This window comes from Rhineura floridana, chromosome 4, assembly GCF_030035675.1.
Source record: "Rhineura floridana isolate rRhiFlo1 chromosome 4, rRhiFlo1.hap2, whole genome shotgun sequence".
Taxonomy (NCBI): domain Eukaryota; kingdom Metazoa; phylum Chordata; class Lepidosauria; order Squamata; family Rhineuridae; genus Rhineura; species Rhineura floridana.
The window spans coordinates 163,845,731-163,861,174 of NC_084483.1; the positions used below are offsets into that span (position 1 = coordinate 163,845,731).

At 45.2% G+C, this 15,444-nt stretch overlaps 1 protein-coding gene across 1 annotated transcript in view; it reads left to right on the forward strand.

Moving 5' to 3' along the window:
* The window catches only part of PARP1 (poly(ADP-ribose) polymerase 1), a 67,139-nt gene that overhangs the window by 35,886 nt on the left and 15,809 nt on the right, over positions 1-15,444 (forward strand). The window contains exons 13-15 of the mRNA XM_061625023.1: positions 640-835; positions 2,315-2,443; positions 8,034-8,117. Coding sequence (XP_061481007.1) covers positions 640-835; positions 2,315-2,443; positions 8,034-8,117 — 409 coding nt within the window. The remainder of the gene's footprint in view (positions 1-639; positions 836-2,314; positions 2,444-8,033; positions 8,118-15,444) is intronic.

Genomic DNA, 15,444 nt, shown 5'->3' on the forward strand with positions numbered 1-15,444 from the left:
TATGTTTTTTGACTCGGCACTGTACAGGCATACCCTGCTTAACGTCGCTTCACTTAACATCACCTCGCTATAACGTACTTGCTCCATACGCCACCATTCCCCGCTTGACGTACGCGCGCTTTGGAGTTACGGACACTTAATGGCATGACGCCGCTGCCATCTAGTGGCGATTGTAGTGCAGTACATGCATAGATAATTGCTTCACTTTAAGTACATTTTCACTTTACATACATGCTCCGGTCCCATTGCGTATGTTAAAGCGGGGTATGCCTGTAATTATTTGGATTTAGATAAATAACTGGTTTTGATTAATTGTGCTTAGCGGTTTAGGCCAGTGTTCTGTTGTGCTTGTCTTTTTTGTCATTGTGTGTGGCTTGGAGCTCTTTCTTTTCTCCTTGCCTTTCCCTTTTGTTATTGGTGAGCATATTGCATCCCCAAGTCTCTTCTTCCTAGGTCAGAGATGGGGTACCTGTGGCCCTCCAAATGTTGTTGGTCTCCAACTCCCATCAGCCTCAGCTAGCATGACCAGTCAATGGTCAGAGAGGATGGGAGTTGTACTGCAGCAAAATCTCGAGAACACCAGCTTGGGGAAGGCTTCACTACATTAATCCTACCAGCCTTTTTCTCCTTTGATTTTAGATACTGGGTATTCCGTTCTTGGGGTCGCGTTGGCACAGTTATTGGAAGCAACAAGCTAGAGCAGATGCCGTCGAAAGAAGAAGCCATTGAACACTTCCTTAATTTGTATGAAGAGAAGACAGGCAACTCCTGGCATTCTAAAAATTTCACTAAATATCCCAAAAAATTCTATCCTTTGGAAATAGACTATGGACAGGTAACTTGGATGCTCCTGCTTAATATCGTGGATGCTCCTGTCAAGATATTCATACAAGAAATACTTAAGATTATTTGGGAGGAATCTAAACAGTTTTACGCCCCACTGTACCAAACACTTGGCAGTGAAATCGTATGCTTTTTACTCAGAAGTGAGCAAGCCTCACTCCTCTGTTTAACCCAGCTTACTCCCTAGAAGGATTTCAACCAAAACAGGCAGACAATTTAGCAACTGCCCTCCTTTCCTAGAGCATATTATTTCCTCTCTTTGATCCAGTTCTTTTATTGGTAAGGGAAACAGAAGTGTAGAAATCATGTCATCTTAGTTTAAGTTCCTGGAAATCACTTTGCACCTTGTGTGTCTCCTGAAGACTGATATCAGCAAAACCTTTATGGATTGATCTGCATAATCTGAGCTCTATTGTTGAAGCAATAATACTCTGCCAGCAAGAGATTTCTACTGTGCGCCTGTTGGCTGTGTGTAATCTGTGTGCTTAATTTAGTTTAAAGCAACACCACAGCAGCAGAGTAACAGCAGATGTTGAAATGCGAGTGTGCCAGCGTGTATTTCCCTAAGAAACCAGGCTTTTACCCTGCATCAGCATCACTGAGACTGGAGACTTAGTAAAATAAGAAAAGCTACTTTATTTATAGAAATACATAGTAGATAGAAAAGCATACCTAGTTCTAACTAACTAGCTAAGTTGGAGGCGTAACGCCCAGGTGCGGGAGTTAGCCTCATGACTTGGAGAGAGCAGAGACAAAGGGATGTCTCCTCTCTCCTGGACAGTCGGAGAAGGAAAGAAGTGGAAAGGGCGGAAGGAGGAGGGACAGGTAAGCTTCCCTAAAGACGTAACAGTCTAGCGACAGAAGGAAGTCAGAGCATCACAGGTAAAGGTAAACAAGCCTATCTATCTGGAGGACCCTAGCTCTATCTCCCTTCTGGAACATAAACAAAAGAACAAAACAGGAGTTGCTCTTGCCCCACTTCCAGCAGCGCCCTCCCAAGCATCAGCTCAGCAGCAGAGATGGCCTTGAGGATGGCGGTTGTTACATGTGTGTTGAGGGGGGGGGGTTGATATATAAAACCAAGTATATGGGGGCCAAAATTTACATTTGGATGGCATTCAACTATTTTACTTTTTGATGATTTTCCCTGCTCCCATCCTTGTTAGTTTTATGCTGCAAGTACATTAGCTCCAGTTTTTTTTAAAAAAAGACTAGAATTTCCTAAGTATTGGAGTACCTAAATTTGGGGAAATGAATTGAATACAGTTGGAAACCAGTTTATTTCTTTTGCAGAAATCTGCCTCTTGAACCAATTGAATTAAAAAACAGAACGTTAAGGTTTTGGTTCAGATGCTGGAGGGAACATCTGAGCTTCAAGAGTCAGAATGCAGTTTTGCTCTCAAATCTGTATACATGTGAGCAAATGGTGACGGTCTTGAGAGGACACACACTTTTTTCCTCTCCCTCTCAGGATGAAGAAGCAGTGAAGAGGCTGACCGTGAGTGCAGGAACCAAATCAAAGCTTCCTAAGGCAGTCCAGGACCTTATTAAGATGATCTTTGATGTGGAAAGCATGAAGAAAGCCATGGTGGAATTTGAGGTGACTGACCATCCTTGGTTTAAGTCCTTTGATGTTCTCCCTTTTTCTGTTACAGTAGTAATGGCAGCAGTACATTATTACTCTGACAGGGATGTAGCATTCTTACAACCCAAGAGCTTTTGCCTCCATCACGGAATGTTCATGATGATCTTTCAGTGGCAGAAAGAAAGGTGGTGTGTGTGTGTTGTGTACCTGCTGTAGTCTCCTTACTGCTCTGCCAGGAACTAATGTAATTTCTGTGGCAGTAGGATGGCATGAACCAGTTGCATATATGGGGATAGGCCTTATTTGACCGTATTCTATAAATTATACAGTTTCTTTGGGCTTTTTTTAACTTCTCAGGTCTGAAGAAGAGAGCCTAGCCTAAATGATTAAAAACACAGGTTTATTGATATTAAGCTGTTTTTCCCTAAGACTCTGAGTACAGCTTTCAGTAAAACATCAAAGCAAATAATGTTGCAGAGTTGCAAAGAAGCGCTTGTGTGAGCTTTGTGTGCGTTTGAACCCTTGCAAAGTAGCACATCTTCCTCGGAATTAGTGACACTGAGACTTTAGGCTTCAAAATGAGAAAATGACTTTATTCAGGAAAAAATAGGAAAGAGTTCTACATCTATCTTAACTAGCCAAGTTGGAGAAGCAAAAACTGAGTCCAGCGTTTGCCCGCACACTGTGAGGAGACAGACAGACAGACAAAGGAAATAAGTCTTCTACCTCTCTCTCGAGGAGGAGGCCGGAAGATGTGGTCAGCATCCTAAGAATATCAGTTTACACAGGAAGGTTTAGCAGGAGATCAACAGATAAGTGCAGCCAAGGAACCAGGAGGGTCTCCTCTCTATCTGCCTTTTTAACTCCATGCAGACCCAACCCACGAGTTTGAGTTGCACCCCACATTTCCAACAAATGAAACACCATTAAAAGCAACTCACTAAATGAATTAAATGGTGGTGATGTTGCAGTTAGTCTGTCCTTTAGTACAAATGCAGGCTTATGGGGGCTTTCCAGTGTTTTGCACCGCCTGCAGCATGTACGACTATCTGCCTGTTGGACAGAAGTCGTGGGTGTGCTCTCGGTGCAATGAGCTCCTGGCTCTCCGGGAACGACTTCATTTCCTTGAGGCCAAGGTGGCGGACCTGGTGGTAGGTGTGTGTAGGTATGAGAGGCAGAGAGGTGTGTGGAGGAGGCCTTCAGGGACGTTATAGCTGTGTCCCACTCCAACGATGATAGCTCTCCTGCTATCATGGACAACGATGGTCTCGGGGAAGGAGAGCATCCAGCTGAGGAAGAGGGAAACGATCCCTTAGAAGGGACCCATTCCTTGGGGGATGAGCAGCTATCCTCCCGTGCCGAGGATATATCTCCAGGGGCTGGAGGGATCCTTGTAGTGGGTGATTCGATCATTAGGAACATAGACAGTGGGGTGTGTGATGGGCGTGTAGACCGCAAGGTGTTTTGCCTGCCTGGTGCGAAGGTTGCGGATATCGCCCGTCGTTTAGATAGTTTGGTAGACAGTGCTGGGAAGGAGTCAGTGGTCGTGGTGCACGTTGGCACCAACGACATGGGGAAATGCAGCCGTGAGGTCCTGGAAGCAAAATTTAGGTTGCTAGGTAGGATGCTGAAAGCCAGGACCTCCAAGGTGGCTTTCTCTGAAATGCTACCGGTTCCACGCGCAGGACCAGCCAGACAGGCCCAGCTTCGCAGTCTCAATGCGTGGATGAGACGATGGTGTCGGGTGGAAGGGTTTGGATTTGTTAGGCACTGGGGAACATTTTGGGACAAGCCGGGCCTGTACAAAAGGGACGGGCTCCACTTGAACCAGAATGGAACCAGACTGCTGGCACTTAAAATTAAACAGGTGGCAGAGCAGCTTTTAAACTGACTGAGGGGGGAAACCCGACAGGAGCTGAGAAAGCTCCGGTTCGGAATAAACCTCCCCCCTGGGATAAAAACCAAAGAAATGATGAAATTTTAAAAGGGGTAGGCCTAGAAGTAGGCATTGTGAGAGCAGGGGCACAGGATATAAATTCAGAAGAGCAAAATTACCACAGGCCTAACCACAAGTGCCAAAGACACTTGAAGAGAGACACTGCTTACAAGTGCCTGTACGCTAATGCTAGGAGCCTGCGAACCAAGATGGGAGAACTGGAGTGCTTGGTCTTAGAGGAGAGCATTGATATAGTGAGCATAACGGAGACCTGGTGGAATGGAGAAAACCAGTGGGATACGGTTATCCCTGGATATAAACTATATCGGAAGGACAGGGAAGGACGTATTGGTGGCGGAGTTGCTCTATACGTGAAAGAAGGCATTGAATCCAGCAAACTCGAAACCCCAAAAGAGGCAGACTCCTCCACAGAATTGTTGTGGGTGGTGATACCATGCCCCAGGAGGGACTTAATACTGGGAACGATCTATCGTCCCCCTGATCAAAATGCTCAGGGAGACCTTGAGATGAGATATGAAATTGAGGAAGCATCCAAACTAGGAAATGTGGTAGTAATGGGTGACTTCAACTACCCGGACATAGACTGGTTGCATATGTGTTCCAGTCATGACAAAGAAGCAAAGTTTCTAGATATTCTAAATGACTATTCCCTAGACCAGTTGGTCATGGAACCGACCAGAGGGACGGCAACCCTGGACTTAATCCTCAGTGGGGACCGGGACCTGGTGCGAGATGTAAGTGTTGTTGAACCGATTGGGAGCAGTGACCACAGTGCTATTAAATTAAACATACATGTAACTGGCCAATTGCCAAGAAAATCCAACACGGTCACATTTGACTTCAAAAGAGGAAACTTCACAAAAATGAGGGGATTGGTAAAAAGAAAGGTGAAAAACAAAGTCCAGAGGGTCACATCACTCGAAAATGCTTGGAAGTTGTTTAAAAACACTATATTAGAAGCTCAACTGGAGTGCATACCGCAGATCAGAAAAGGTACCGCCAGGGCCAAGAAGATGCCAGCATGGTTAACGAGCAAAGTCAAGGAAGCTCTTAGAGGCAAAAAGTCTTCCTTCAAACAATGGAAGTCTTGTCCAAATGAAGAAAATAAAAAAGAACACAAACTCTGGCAAAAGAAATGCAAGAAGACAATAAGGGATGCTAAAAAAGAATTTGAGGAGCACATTGCTAAGAACATAAAAACCAACAACAAAAAATTCTATAAATACATTCAAAGCAGGAGACCATCTAGGGAGACGATTGGACCCTTGGATGATAAGGGAGTCAAAGGTGTACTAAAGAATGATAAGGAGATTGCAGAGAAGCTAAATGAATTCTTTGCATCTGTCTTCACAGTGGAAGATATAGGGCAGATCCCTGAACCTGAACTAACATTTGCAGGAAGGGATTCTGAGGAACTGAGACAAATAGTGGTAACGAGAGAGGAAGTTCTAAGCTTAATGGACAATATAAAAACTGACAAATCACCGGGCCCGGATGGCATCCACCCGAGAGTTCTCAAAGAACTCAAAGGTGAAATTGCTGATCTGCTAACTAAAATATGTAACTTGTCCCTCGGGTCCTCCTCCGTGCCTGAGGACTGGAAAGTGGCAAATGTAACGCCAATCTTCAAAAAGGGATCCAGAGGGGATTCCGGAAATTACAGGCCAGTTAGCTTAACTTCTGTCCCTGGAAAACTGGTAGAAAGTATTATTAAAGCTAGATTAACTAAGCACATAGAAGAACAAGCCTTGCTGAAGCAGAGCCAGCATGGCTTCTGCAAGGGAAAGTCCTGTCTCAGTAACCTATCAGAATTCTTTGAGAGTGTCAACAAGCATATAGATAGAGGTGATCCAGTGGACATAGTGTACTTAGACTTTCAAAAAGCGTTTGACAAGGTACCTCACCAAAGGCTTCTGAGGAAGCTTAGCAGTCATGGAATAAGAGGGGAGGTCCTCTTGTGGATAAGGAATTGGTTAAGAAGCAGAAAGCAGAGAGTAGGAATAAACGGACAGTCCTCCCAATGGAGGGCTGTAGAAAGTGGAGTCCCTCAAGGATCGGTATTGGGACCTGTACTTTTCAACTTGTTCATTAATGACCTAGAATTAGGAGTGAGCAGTGAAGTGGCCAAGTTTGCTGAGGACACTAAATTGTTCAGGGTTGTTAAAACAAAAAGGGATTGCGAAGAGCTCCAAAAAGACCTCTCCAAACTGAGTGAATGGGCAGAAAAATGGCAAATGCAATTCAATATAAACAAGTGTAAAATTATGCATATTGGAGCAAAAAATCTTAATTTCACATATACGCTCATGGGGTCTGAACTGGCGGTGACCGACCAGGAGAGAGACCTCGGGGTTGTAGTGGACAGCACGATGAAAATGTCGACCCAGTGTGCGGCAGCTGTGAAAAAGGCAAATTCCATGCTAGCGATAATTAGGAAAGGTATTGAAAATAAAAGAGCCGATATCATAATGCCGTTGTATAAATCTATGGTGCGGCCGCATTTGGAATACTGTGTACAGTTCTGGTCGCCTCATCTCCAAAAGGATATTATAGAGTTGGAAAAGGTTCAGAAGAGGGCAACCAGAATGATCAAGGGGATGGAGCGACTCCCTTACGAGGAAAGGTTGCAGCATTTGGGGCTTTTTAGTTTAGAGAAAAGGCGGGTTAGAGGAGACATGATAGAAGTGTATAAAATTATGCATGGCATTGAGAAAGTGGATAGAGAAAAGTTCTTCTCCCTCTCTCATAATACTAGAACTCGTGGACATTCAAAGAAGCTGAATGTTGGAAGATTCAGGACAGACAAAAGGAAGTACTTCTTTACTCAGCGCATAGTTAAACTATGGAATTTGCTCCCACAAGATGCAGTAATGGCCACCAGCTTGGATGGCTTTAAAAGAAGATTAGACAAATTCATGGAGGACAGGGCTATCAATGGCTACTAGCCATGATGGCTGTGCTGTGCCACCCTAGTCAGAGGCAGCATGCTTCTGAAAACCAGTTGCCTCAGGAGGGGAGAGTGTTCTTGCACTCGGGTTCTGCTTGCGGGCTTCCCCCAGGCACCTGGTTGGCCACTGTGAGAACAGGATGCTGGACTAGATGGGCCACTGGCCTGATCCAGCAGGCTCTTCTTTTCCCAGGATGAGCTAACTTAAGGAACATTGTGACAGTGAGGTTTTCTCCTTTCCCCCGCAACCATCGGCATTCCCTGAAAAGCAGCACTGGAATGTCTGGGGACCTTCTTAACCATGTGGAATAAGGCATGAGGGGCTGCTAGGCGAAAAGAGGAATTACCCAAAATCTGGCAGGGCTCTCTAGTGCCTTTGTTGCAGGGGAAATCACTGGCTTGAAAGGACCCTCACTTGAAGGTTGCACCTGACACTCTCTGTTTTCAGTTGGGTTCAATTTTTGGCAGTCACACTTTCTCTAACAAGAAGCTCTCTTACATGAAGCTGAGGCGTTACAGTTCTGTAAGAATCTTGATGGCCTCTTCAGATTGTGACCCTTTTAAATAGACCTTTATGCAGAAAACTGTCACATGTAAAAAAAGCTTTTCTGTTCGTGGAACAGTCTTTTCAGTAATCTCTTTCTCAATGTTTTCACATAATAAATGGAAGGAAGTAAAGCATGACTTTATCTCATTGTCAGATTGACCTTCAGAAGATGCCTTTGGGGAAACTAAGCAAAAGGCAGATCCAGAGTGCATACTCCATCCTTAATGAGGTGCAGCAGGTGAGAACAAAAAAGAAAAACACCTTTGGAACTATTGAGGGAATTCATAAGGCCTTCTGGCTAGAAGGCAACTTGAATTCTTAGCTCTTTTTCTCCCTTGCCTCTATAAATTTAACTTCTTTTCATAAAATCAGTTTAATAGAGGTAAGGCAAAGAGTCTTGGCTACATAACAAAAGTGTTGCTTTATTGTGTTTTTCTTGCTTGAAGAGGTAGGTTATTGTTAATCAGAATGGTTGTACCAAAAGTGCATGGTTTGACTCTGTGATGACTTCTCTGCAGAGGTGGCAGCAGACTGTATCTAGTTTGGTCCTTTTGGTACTCAAAGCTCTTGAAGTGTATAGCTGGTGAAGCACTTTAAGACAAGCTAAATTGACTGCTGTTATAAACTAATGCTCTCTTATTGAATTCAGCAGGGCTGTGCTATCCGTTAACTTGGCCTGATATTTCTGTCGGAAGAGTTTTTTCTCTCATGGATGACAGAGGTCTCCACGTGGGTACTATAGCTCCCCCTACAGCTCAAAGACAGGAAATGCTTCAGGAAATGTTTTTGCTCCTCCCTTCCTGCTGAGGCTCAGTTTCCTTTCTTGTCTCAGCTTGGAACACACCCTTTCTGGCTGTCTTCCTTTCTGGCCTAGATTCTCTCCTCCCTTTGCCTATATTCCACGTTTTTCGGACTATCTTCCAGCTATCTATTTTTCTACTTGTTTTATAATCAATATATATATATATATATATATATTACTTACCTTTCGTTCTCTGTCCTTCTAGTTTCACTTTCATTTCTTCTTCCTTCCGCTCCCTGCAAGCATGGAAAAGATGGCATTTTACTCTTTGAAGAAGAAAAAATATTCAAAAAAGGCAGGGCAGTACTCAGCCTTGGCTGCAGTCAGCTCCCACCCGCCCCAGATTCCTGCCAATGTTCAGCAGCAGCTGCTTATTGGCGGAGATGACCCTCTTGAGGGCACCTCTTCTCGGGTGGACTCTATCGCTCCCCACAAGCTTGCCAGAGTCAGTGAGTCCCCTCCACTTACCTCCTTACCACAGGGGCTTTTAGCAGAGCCATTTTTGGCCGCTCGCGATGCACCACCTGCCATTTTGTCCAACAAACACGAGGTGGCCGCCATTTTGGATTGGCACTCGCCCGCCGCTTTTCAGGCCACTCCTGCGCTACAGCAAAAAAGGGCACTTATTAAAGCGGATGCTTCCTATGACTTGCCTTTACTCCTGCTTGAGAATAGCTCTGCGGTCCTCTCGGCGACACAGCCTCCGTGCTTCCCAGAACCCCCCGCCTTGTTCCTATCGGGCCTAGGGAACTGGAGCGTCTTTCGCAGTTGTCCCTATCTGATCTGCTATCTCCCACTGTATTGCAACAGCTTAAGGAGGCCATGATTTGGGGAGCTTGTTACAGAATTAGCAAGCGGCAGGGCATCCAAAAGGCATTCTCCCTCCACACGGGACAATGCAGACGTACCACCCCCACCCTCTAAAAGGCCCTCAATTGCATATCCACACCTTGATAGGGTACCTTCACCCTCCCCACATGCTGTTGCTAGAGGCCACAGCACTCAGCAAGGCCTCTCTTTAGATGCAGGCCAGTCTGATGACAACAGAGATCCTGATATTGAAGAAGGGGAATGGAGCGAAGGCTCAGATATGGATGACACTGAGTCTGCTAGATTATTTGTAGAGGCTCATTTTGCCCCTCTTTTCCGTAAAGTAGTGGCAGCTTTGGACTTAAATGTGACCCAGAAACAACAGGAGCCCTTATCTAAGAGCTCTCTAGTGCTCTCCGTTCCTAAGCCTTCCACTAGGTGCATGCCTTTGCCCACCTCTTTTAAAAATATTATGAAGTTAGAATGGGGCTTACCTCTCCAATGCAGAAAAGGTACTAACTATGCCAATAAGTTTTATGTCCTAGATGCTGATGTTATGAACCAGCTTCGCATTCCAGCTGTGGACGGGCCCATTTCCGCTCTACTCTCCCATGCCCTCTTGCCGCAGGACGGAGATGCTCAGTTAAAGGACCCCATTGAGTGTAAATCTGATGCAGCTCTGAAGCGCTCTCATGAAGCTAATGCACTCTCAATAAGAGCCTCTACTTCGGCTTCTGTATTTGCCAGAGCAGCACTGTTATGGACTGAAGACCTGCTTGATGATGTTAACAGAGACCCAGCTAGACTCAGAAAGACTCTACTCAAGATATCTAGATCCCTGGCATTCATAGCAGACGCCACTATGGACTCTGCCCAATTTTCCTGCAGAGCAATGGCAGCAGCAGTTGTAGCTAGAAGACATCTCTGGCTTAACCACTGGGATGTGCCAGCCTAGCCTCTGTCCCCTTCTCAGGTACCAAGCTCTTCCCCCATGAGGCACTCAAGGAAGTCCTCATAGAGACCAGAGATAAAAAGAAAGTGATGCCATCCCAAAAGCGAGAGGATAGGTGCACTTTTAAGTGTCCTACCTCCTCTTCTTACCCTTTCCAGTCCTTTCGTGGCTCCAGGCTCACCACCAGGTCGCGTGACTTCAAAAACGGGTGCTGCTACTGGACCAGGCAGAGATTTCCACAGAAGTCTCAGACCCCTTCTTCCAGGCCCTCCCCCAACCAAACTAGATAAGGATGTCAGAACCAGCAATGCTTCTGACTCACCGCCGACACCACAAGTAGGAGGTCGCCTAACCCACTTTGCTTCCCGTTGGCAACACACAACCCAGGACAAGTGGGTACTCACCATCGTCAAGGAGGGGTACCGGATAGAACTTACAGAGTACCCGCCCACCAGATTTCTTCCCTCTCCCTTAGCCACTTCCATCAAAAAACACCAAGCAATATTAGGCGAGATTCATACCTGTTAGATATCTCTGCCATAGAAGAAGTACCATCAGGAGAGGTTTTCTCAGGTCTTTACTCCATCTTCTTCTTGGTCGGGAAAAAGGACGGATCCTGGCGCAGGGTACTCGACCACAAATTCTTAAATCAATTTGTGACCCAGAGAACCTTCAGGATGGAGACCCTTACATCCATCAGAGAAGCTCTTCTTCCATGGGACTTTCTGGCTTCAATAGATTTAAAAGAGTCCTACCTGCACGTCCCCATATTCCCATCTCACAGGCGATTACTCCGCTTCTATTACAACAGCCACCACTTTCAATACAGGGCCCTTCCCTTTGGTCTGGCTTCAGCTCCACGTCTATTCACCAAGGTCATGGTGATGTTAGTAGCGGGTCTTCAGATGCAAGGATTGCACATATACCCATATTTAGACCTCATCCGGTCCAATTCATTCCTTCAAGCCCAACAGGACGTCCACGTTTCACTAGATTTCTTGCAAGGTCATGGCTTTCTCATAAATTCCCAAAAGAGCCATCTATGCCCTTCTCAGCAGCTGCTCCACCTTGGGGCTACTATAGACACAGCTCAACAGCTCATTTCCCGTCGCCACAGAGGGTCCAGAACATTGCCTCACTAGCAACTACTTTGTCCCAACTTCAATCCCCAGACGTGATGTTGCTTGCCAAACTTCTGGGCATGATGGCATCAGCAATAGGGATCACTCCCTGGGCGCACCTGCACTCCTGCTCACTTCAAACTTTTTTACTTCAGTTCCAATCAGACATTGCACTATGCAACCATCATCATGTTCTCTTTCCATCTCCGGTCAAACACTCCCTCACCTGGTGGTCAGGAATACGGAACCTATAGAAAGGAGTCCCACTACAGGATCCTCCCCGAACAGTCATCACCACCGACGCCAGCCTCCATGGTTGGGGAGCGCACTGCCAGGGGCAATATGTTCAAGAACGCTGGTTGACAGCAGAGGCAAGGGCAGCACACCTAGCTCTTCGGCACTTTGCGCCAATCCTCGCCTTTCTGGACGTCCTCATTCGTACTGACAACACGTCGACTCGTGCTTACCTGATCAAACAAGCAGGTACCCGCTCAAGGACTCTGAACCTAGAGGCTACCTGAATGCTACTGTGGGCAGAAAGACACCTGTCCTCAATTTCAGCAGAGTACATCCAGGGTCACCTGAACAAAACTGCGGATTGGCTGAGCAGACAGCAGCTCTTCCCAGGCGAGTGGGCTCTGAATGTGGAAGTATTCCAGTCTCTCCAAGCGAAGTTCGGCAACTTCCAAGTAGACCTATTCGCTTCGGACAACAATCACCAGACGAAGAGATTCTTCTCCCGATTCAGGAGTTGTGGAGCAGAAGGACAAGATGGTCTGGCAGTAAGTTGGCCAAAAGGCCTCCTCTACGCCTTCCCACCAACTCCCTTACTGTCCAGAGTACTGAAGAAAATCAGAACAGAAGCAGCTCATGGCCCCCTATTGTCTGAGATGCCCCTGGTTCTCGGACATAGTTCACCTGGCACAAGGCCCGCCGCTTCATCTACTGGCACAACACGACCTGCTTCATCAGGGTCCTCTCCTACACCTGGACCCACAATTCCTCAGACTAACCACATAGAGATTGAGCGCAATAGGCTGTTAGCATTAGGATTCTCCTCTGAAGCGGTGAATACCATCCTGTCAGCGAGACGCCCTTCCACCATTAAAAGCTATCAATGTACATGGAAAGCTTTCTCTTCCTGGTGCACCACACAAGCTATCTCTCCAGAGTCAGCAGTGGTTGCTCAAGTTCTGCAGTTCTTGCAAGATGGTCTGAAAAAGGGCATGCGGCCAAATACTTTAAAACGACAAACATCGGCTCTCTCATCCATCCTGCTACCTACCAGCAATACTCCTCTGGCTGTACATCCTCTTCTCAAAAAGTTCCTGCGAGGAGCTGTTGCCTTAAGTTCTCCAGTACTGCATAGATTTCCATCATGGAGCCTGTATACCGTCCTCAGCGCTCTTCAGAAACCTCCCTTCGAGCCGCTTGCATCCGTTCCTCTCAGGGTCCTGTCCTTCAAATTGATATTCCTTGTAGCTATCACCTCGGCTCGCAGAGTATCTGAACTGCAAGCCCTCTCAATACAAAAACATCTGTGTACTTTCCATAAAGATAAAGTGGTGCTACGAACTAACCCAGCCTTTGTTCCCAAAGTGAACTCACCATTCCATAGGCAGGAGGAAATAATCCTACCTTCCTTTTGTCCTAATCGCTCTCATCCCAGAGAAAAAGCGTGGCACTCCTTAGACGTTAGACGTGCTCTGAAAGTCTACCTTTCTAGAACAGAGTCCTTCGTAAATGTGATTCCTTGTTTGTATCATTCCATCCGCCTACTTTAGGAAACAAGGTCTCATGAAATACCTTGGCTAGGTGAATTAGAGTGTGTATATCCTAGCATACGAAGCTCTGCACCGGCCTTCTCCATTGAACCTTACGGCTCATTCCACCAGATCAGCCGCTACTTCGGCGGCCTTCTCCACTAATGCCTCCATGGGAGTAATTTGTAGGGCAGCCACCTGGTCATCCCCGTCTACCTTTACTCGGCATTACAAAATTGATCTTTATGCATCAGCGGAGGCTTCATTTGGTTGCAGAGTTCTCCAACAGGTCCTGCCTCCACCTGACCCATCCTAGGTCGTAGCTTTAGTACGTCCCACGTGGAGACCTTTGTCATCCATGAGAGAAGGTACAGTTTGTACTTACCATAAACGGTGTTTCTTCATGGGTGACAAGAGGTCTCCACGGCCCTCCCTAACCTGGCTGGCTATATGGGACGATATTATGGGGTGCCACGACTATGCACATTTCTGGGACTCTCCCAGACTGGTTAACTGTTTCCATGTTCTTACACCTATTGTGTTTTTTTGATGTGTTATATATTCTATGGTGAGCTGAGGCTGGCAGAGCTTTACAAGAATGAAAACTGAGCCTCAGCAGGAAGGGAGGAGCAAAAAACATTTCCTGAAGCATTTCCTGTCTTTGAGCTGTAGGGGGAGCTTTAGTACCCACGTGGAGACCTCTTGTCATCCATGAAGAAACACCGTTTACGGTAAGTACAAACTGTACCTTCCACTGTACACCAAGGAAAGAGACCCGGGATGGGAATTGGGGGTTGAGCCCAAGTTTATGCATGGCTCCCTGCTTATCAATTCAGGGTATTATAAACGACCATTCAAATCTTAAGCATGTGTCTTAAGAGGAACATGTCTTCATGCTTAACAATTTCAAAATGTGTGTGAAAGAGAGAGATTCAGATAAATATTTAGGACCTGTTTTTCTAAACCCTTTTAACTTGATTCACTCTATGATTGGTTTATGATCAACAAATTGTTCAAAGATTGAATTGAGTTAAAAACAAATGGACAACTCCCTGGATAGCACATAGCATAGCCCTTCTTGTACTGAATCTGGGGAACATGCATGTTACAGTGCATTTGTATTAAACAAAATAAGCCTGCATGTGAAAAGTTAACACAACAGAGAGATGAGTAGGCCAGCGTCCCTGGCATACCAGATTTCTGGGTGCAGTCATATTTCTACATAGGAGGAACATTCAATTATGCTATTTCCTCCCTTCCCCCCTCCACAAAAAAAGTGCAGTCCAAGAAGGATGTTCAGGTTGTTTGGTTTTGCCTACTTTATCCTGTAAATGAAACTTTATGCTGTAAATAATTTTTTGGTACAAAACCCCAAGTATGGGGAAAGTATGAGTTTTGGCCAATAAGATGCCTGTTTTAATTTTCTGTCCAATAATTTCTATTACAAAAATAGGTAAGTTTTTTCCTTCTTCCATAGAATTGAAGTCCTGTTCACTTTAAAAATATCTTTTTTGTGGCATGTGTTTTTATAGTCTAAACTCTAAATCTCAGATGCAGTTTTCAAGCTAGATCTCTGATAACTCTTCATAAAGTTTAGAAAAGCTATCCTAGAATTTTTTTTAAAAAAATCAATGATTTGTTTTAATGATTATTTAATTTTGAGAATATAAGATCCTTCATTTAGGGCTCTCAGAATGCCCCCAAAAGTATAATAGTTGAGGAGAAGTCTCTGTCAAAGGGGTATGTGTGGGAATCTGCTGTATTCCAATTGTAGCCCAACTGTTCCTAACTACAGACGTTGAGTTCCCACCATGTTCTTCTAAGACTTCAATTGTAAACCCTAACTAGCACCATTGGATTCAATGGGACTTACTCTGAAACTGTCTAATTTCCTTTTATTTTTGCTCTGTTGCCAAGAAGTGTAAAGTTACCTGCTAACAGATGTAATATTATATTTATTGTATTGAAAAGGTTTGTGTTTGCTGTGATATTTGCTGTTATGTTACTGTTTTATTATTTTTGCTATTATGAAATTGTTTTTGTAATTGCTGTTCACTTTGTTGTAATTTACTTCGGGCATAATTTTTTGTGGAAAGGTGGCATACAAATCAAATGAT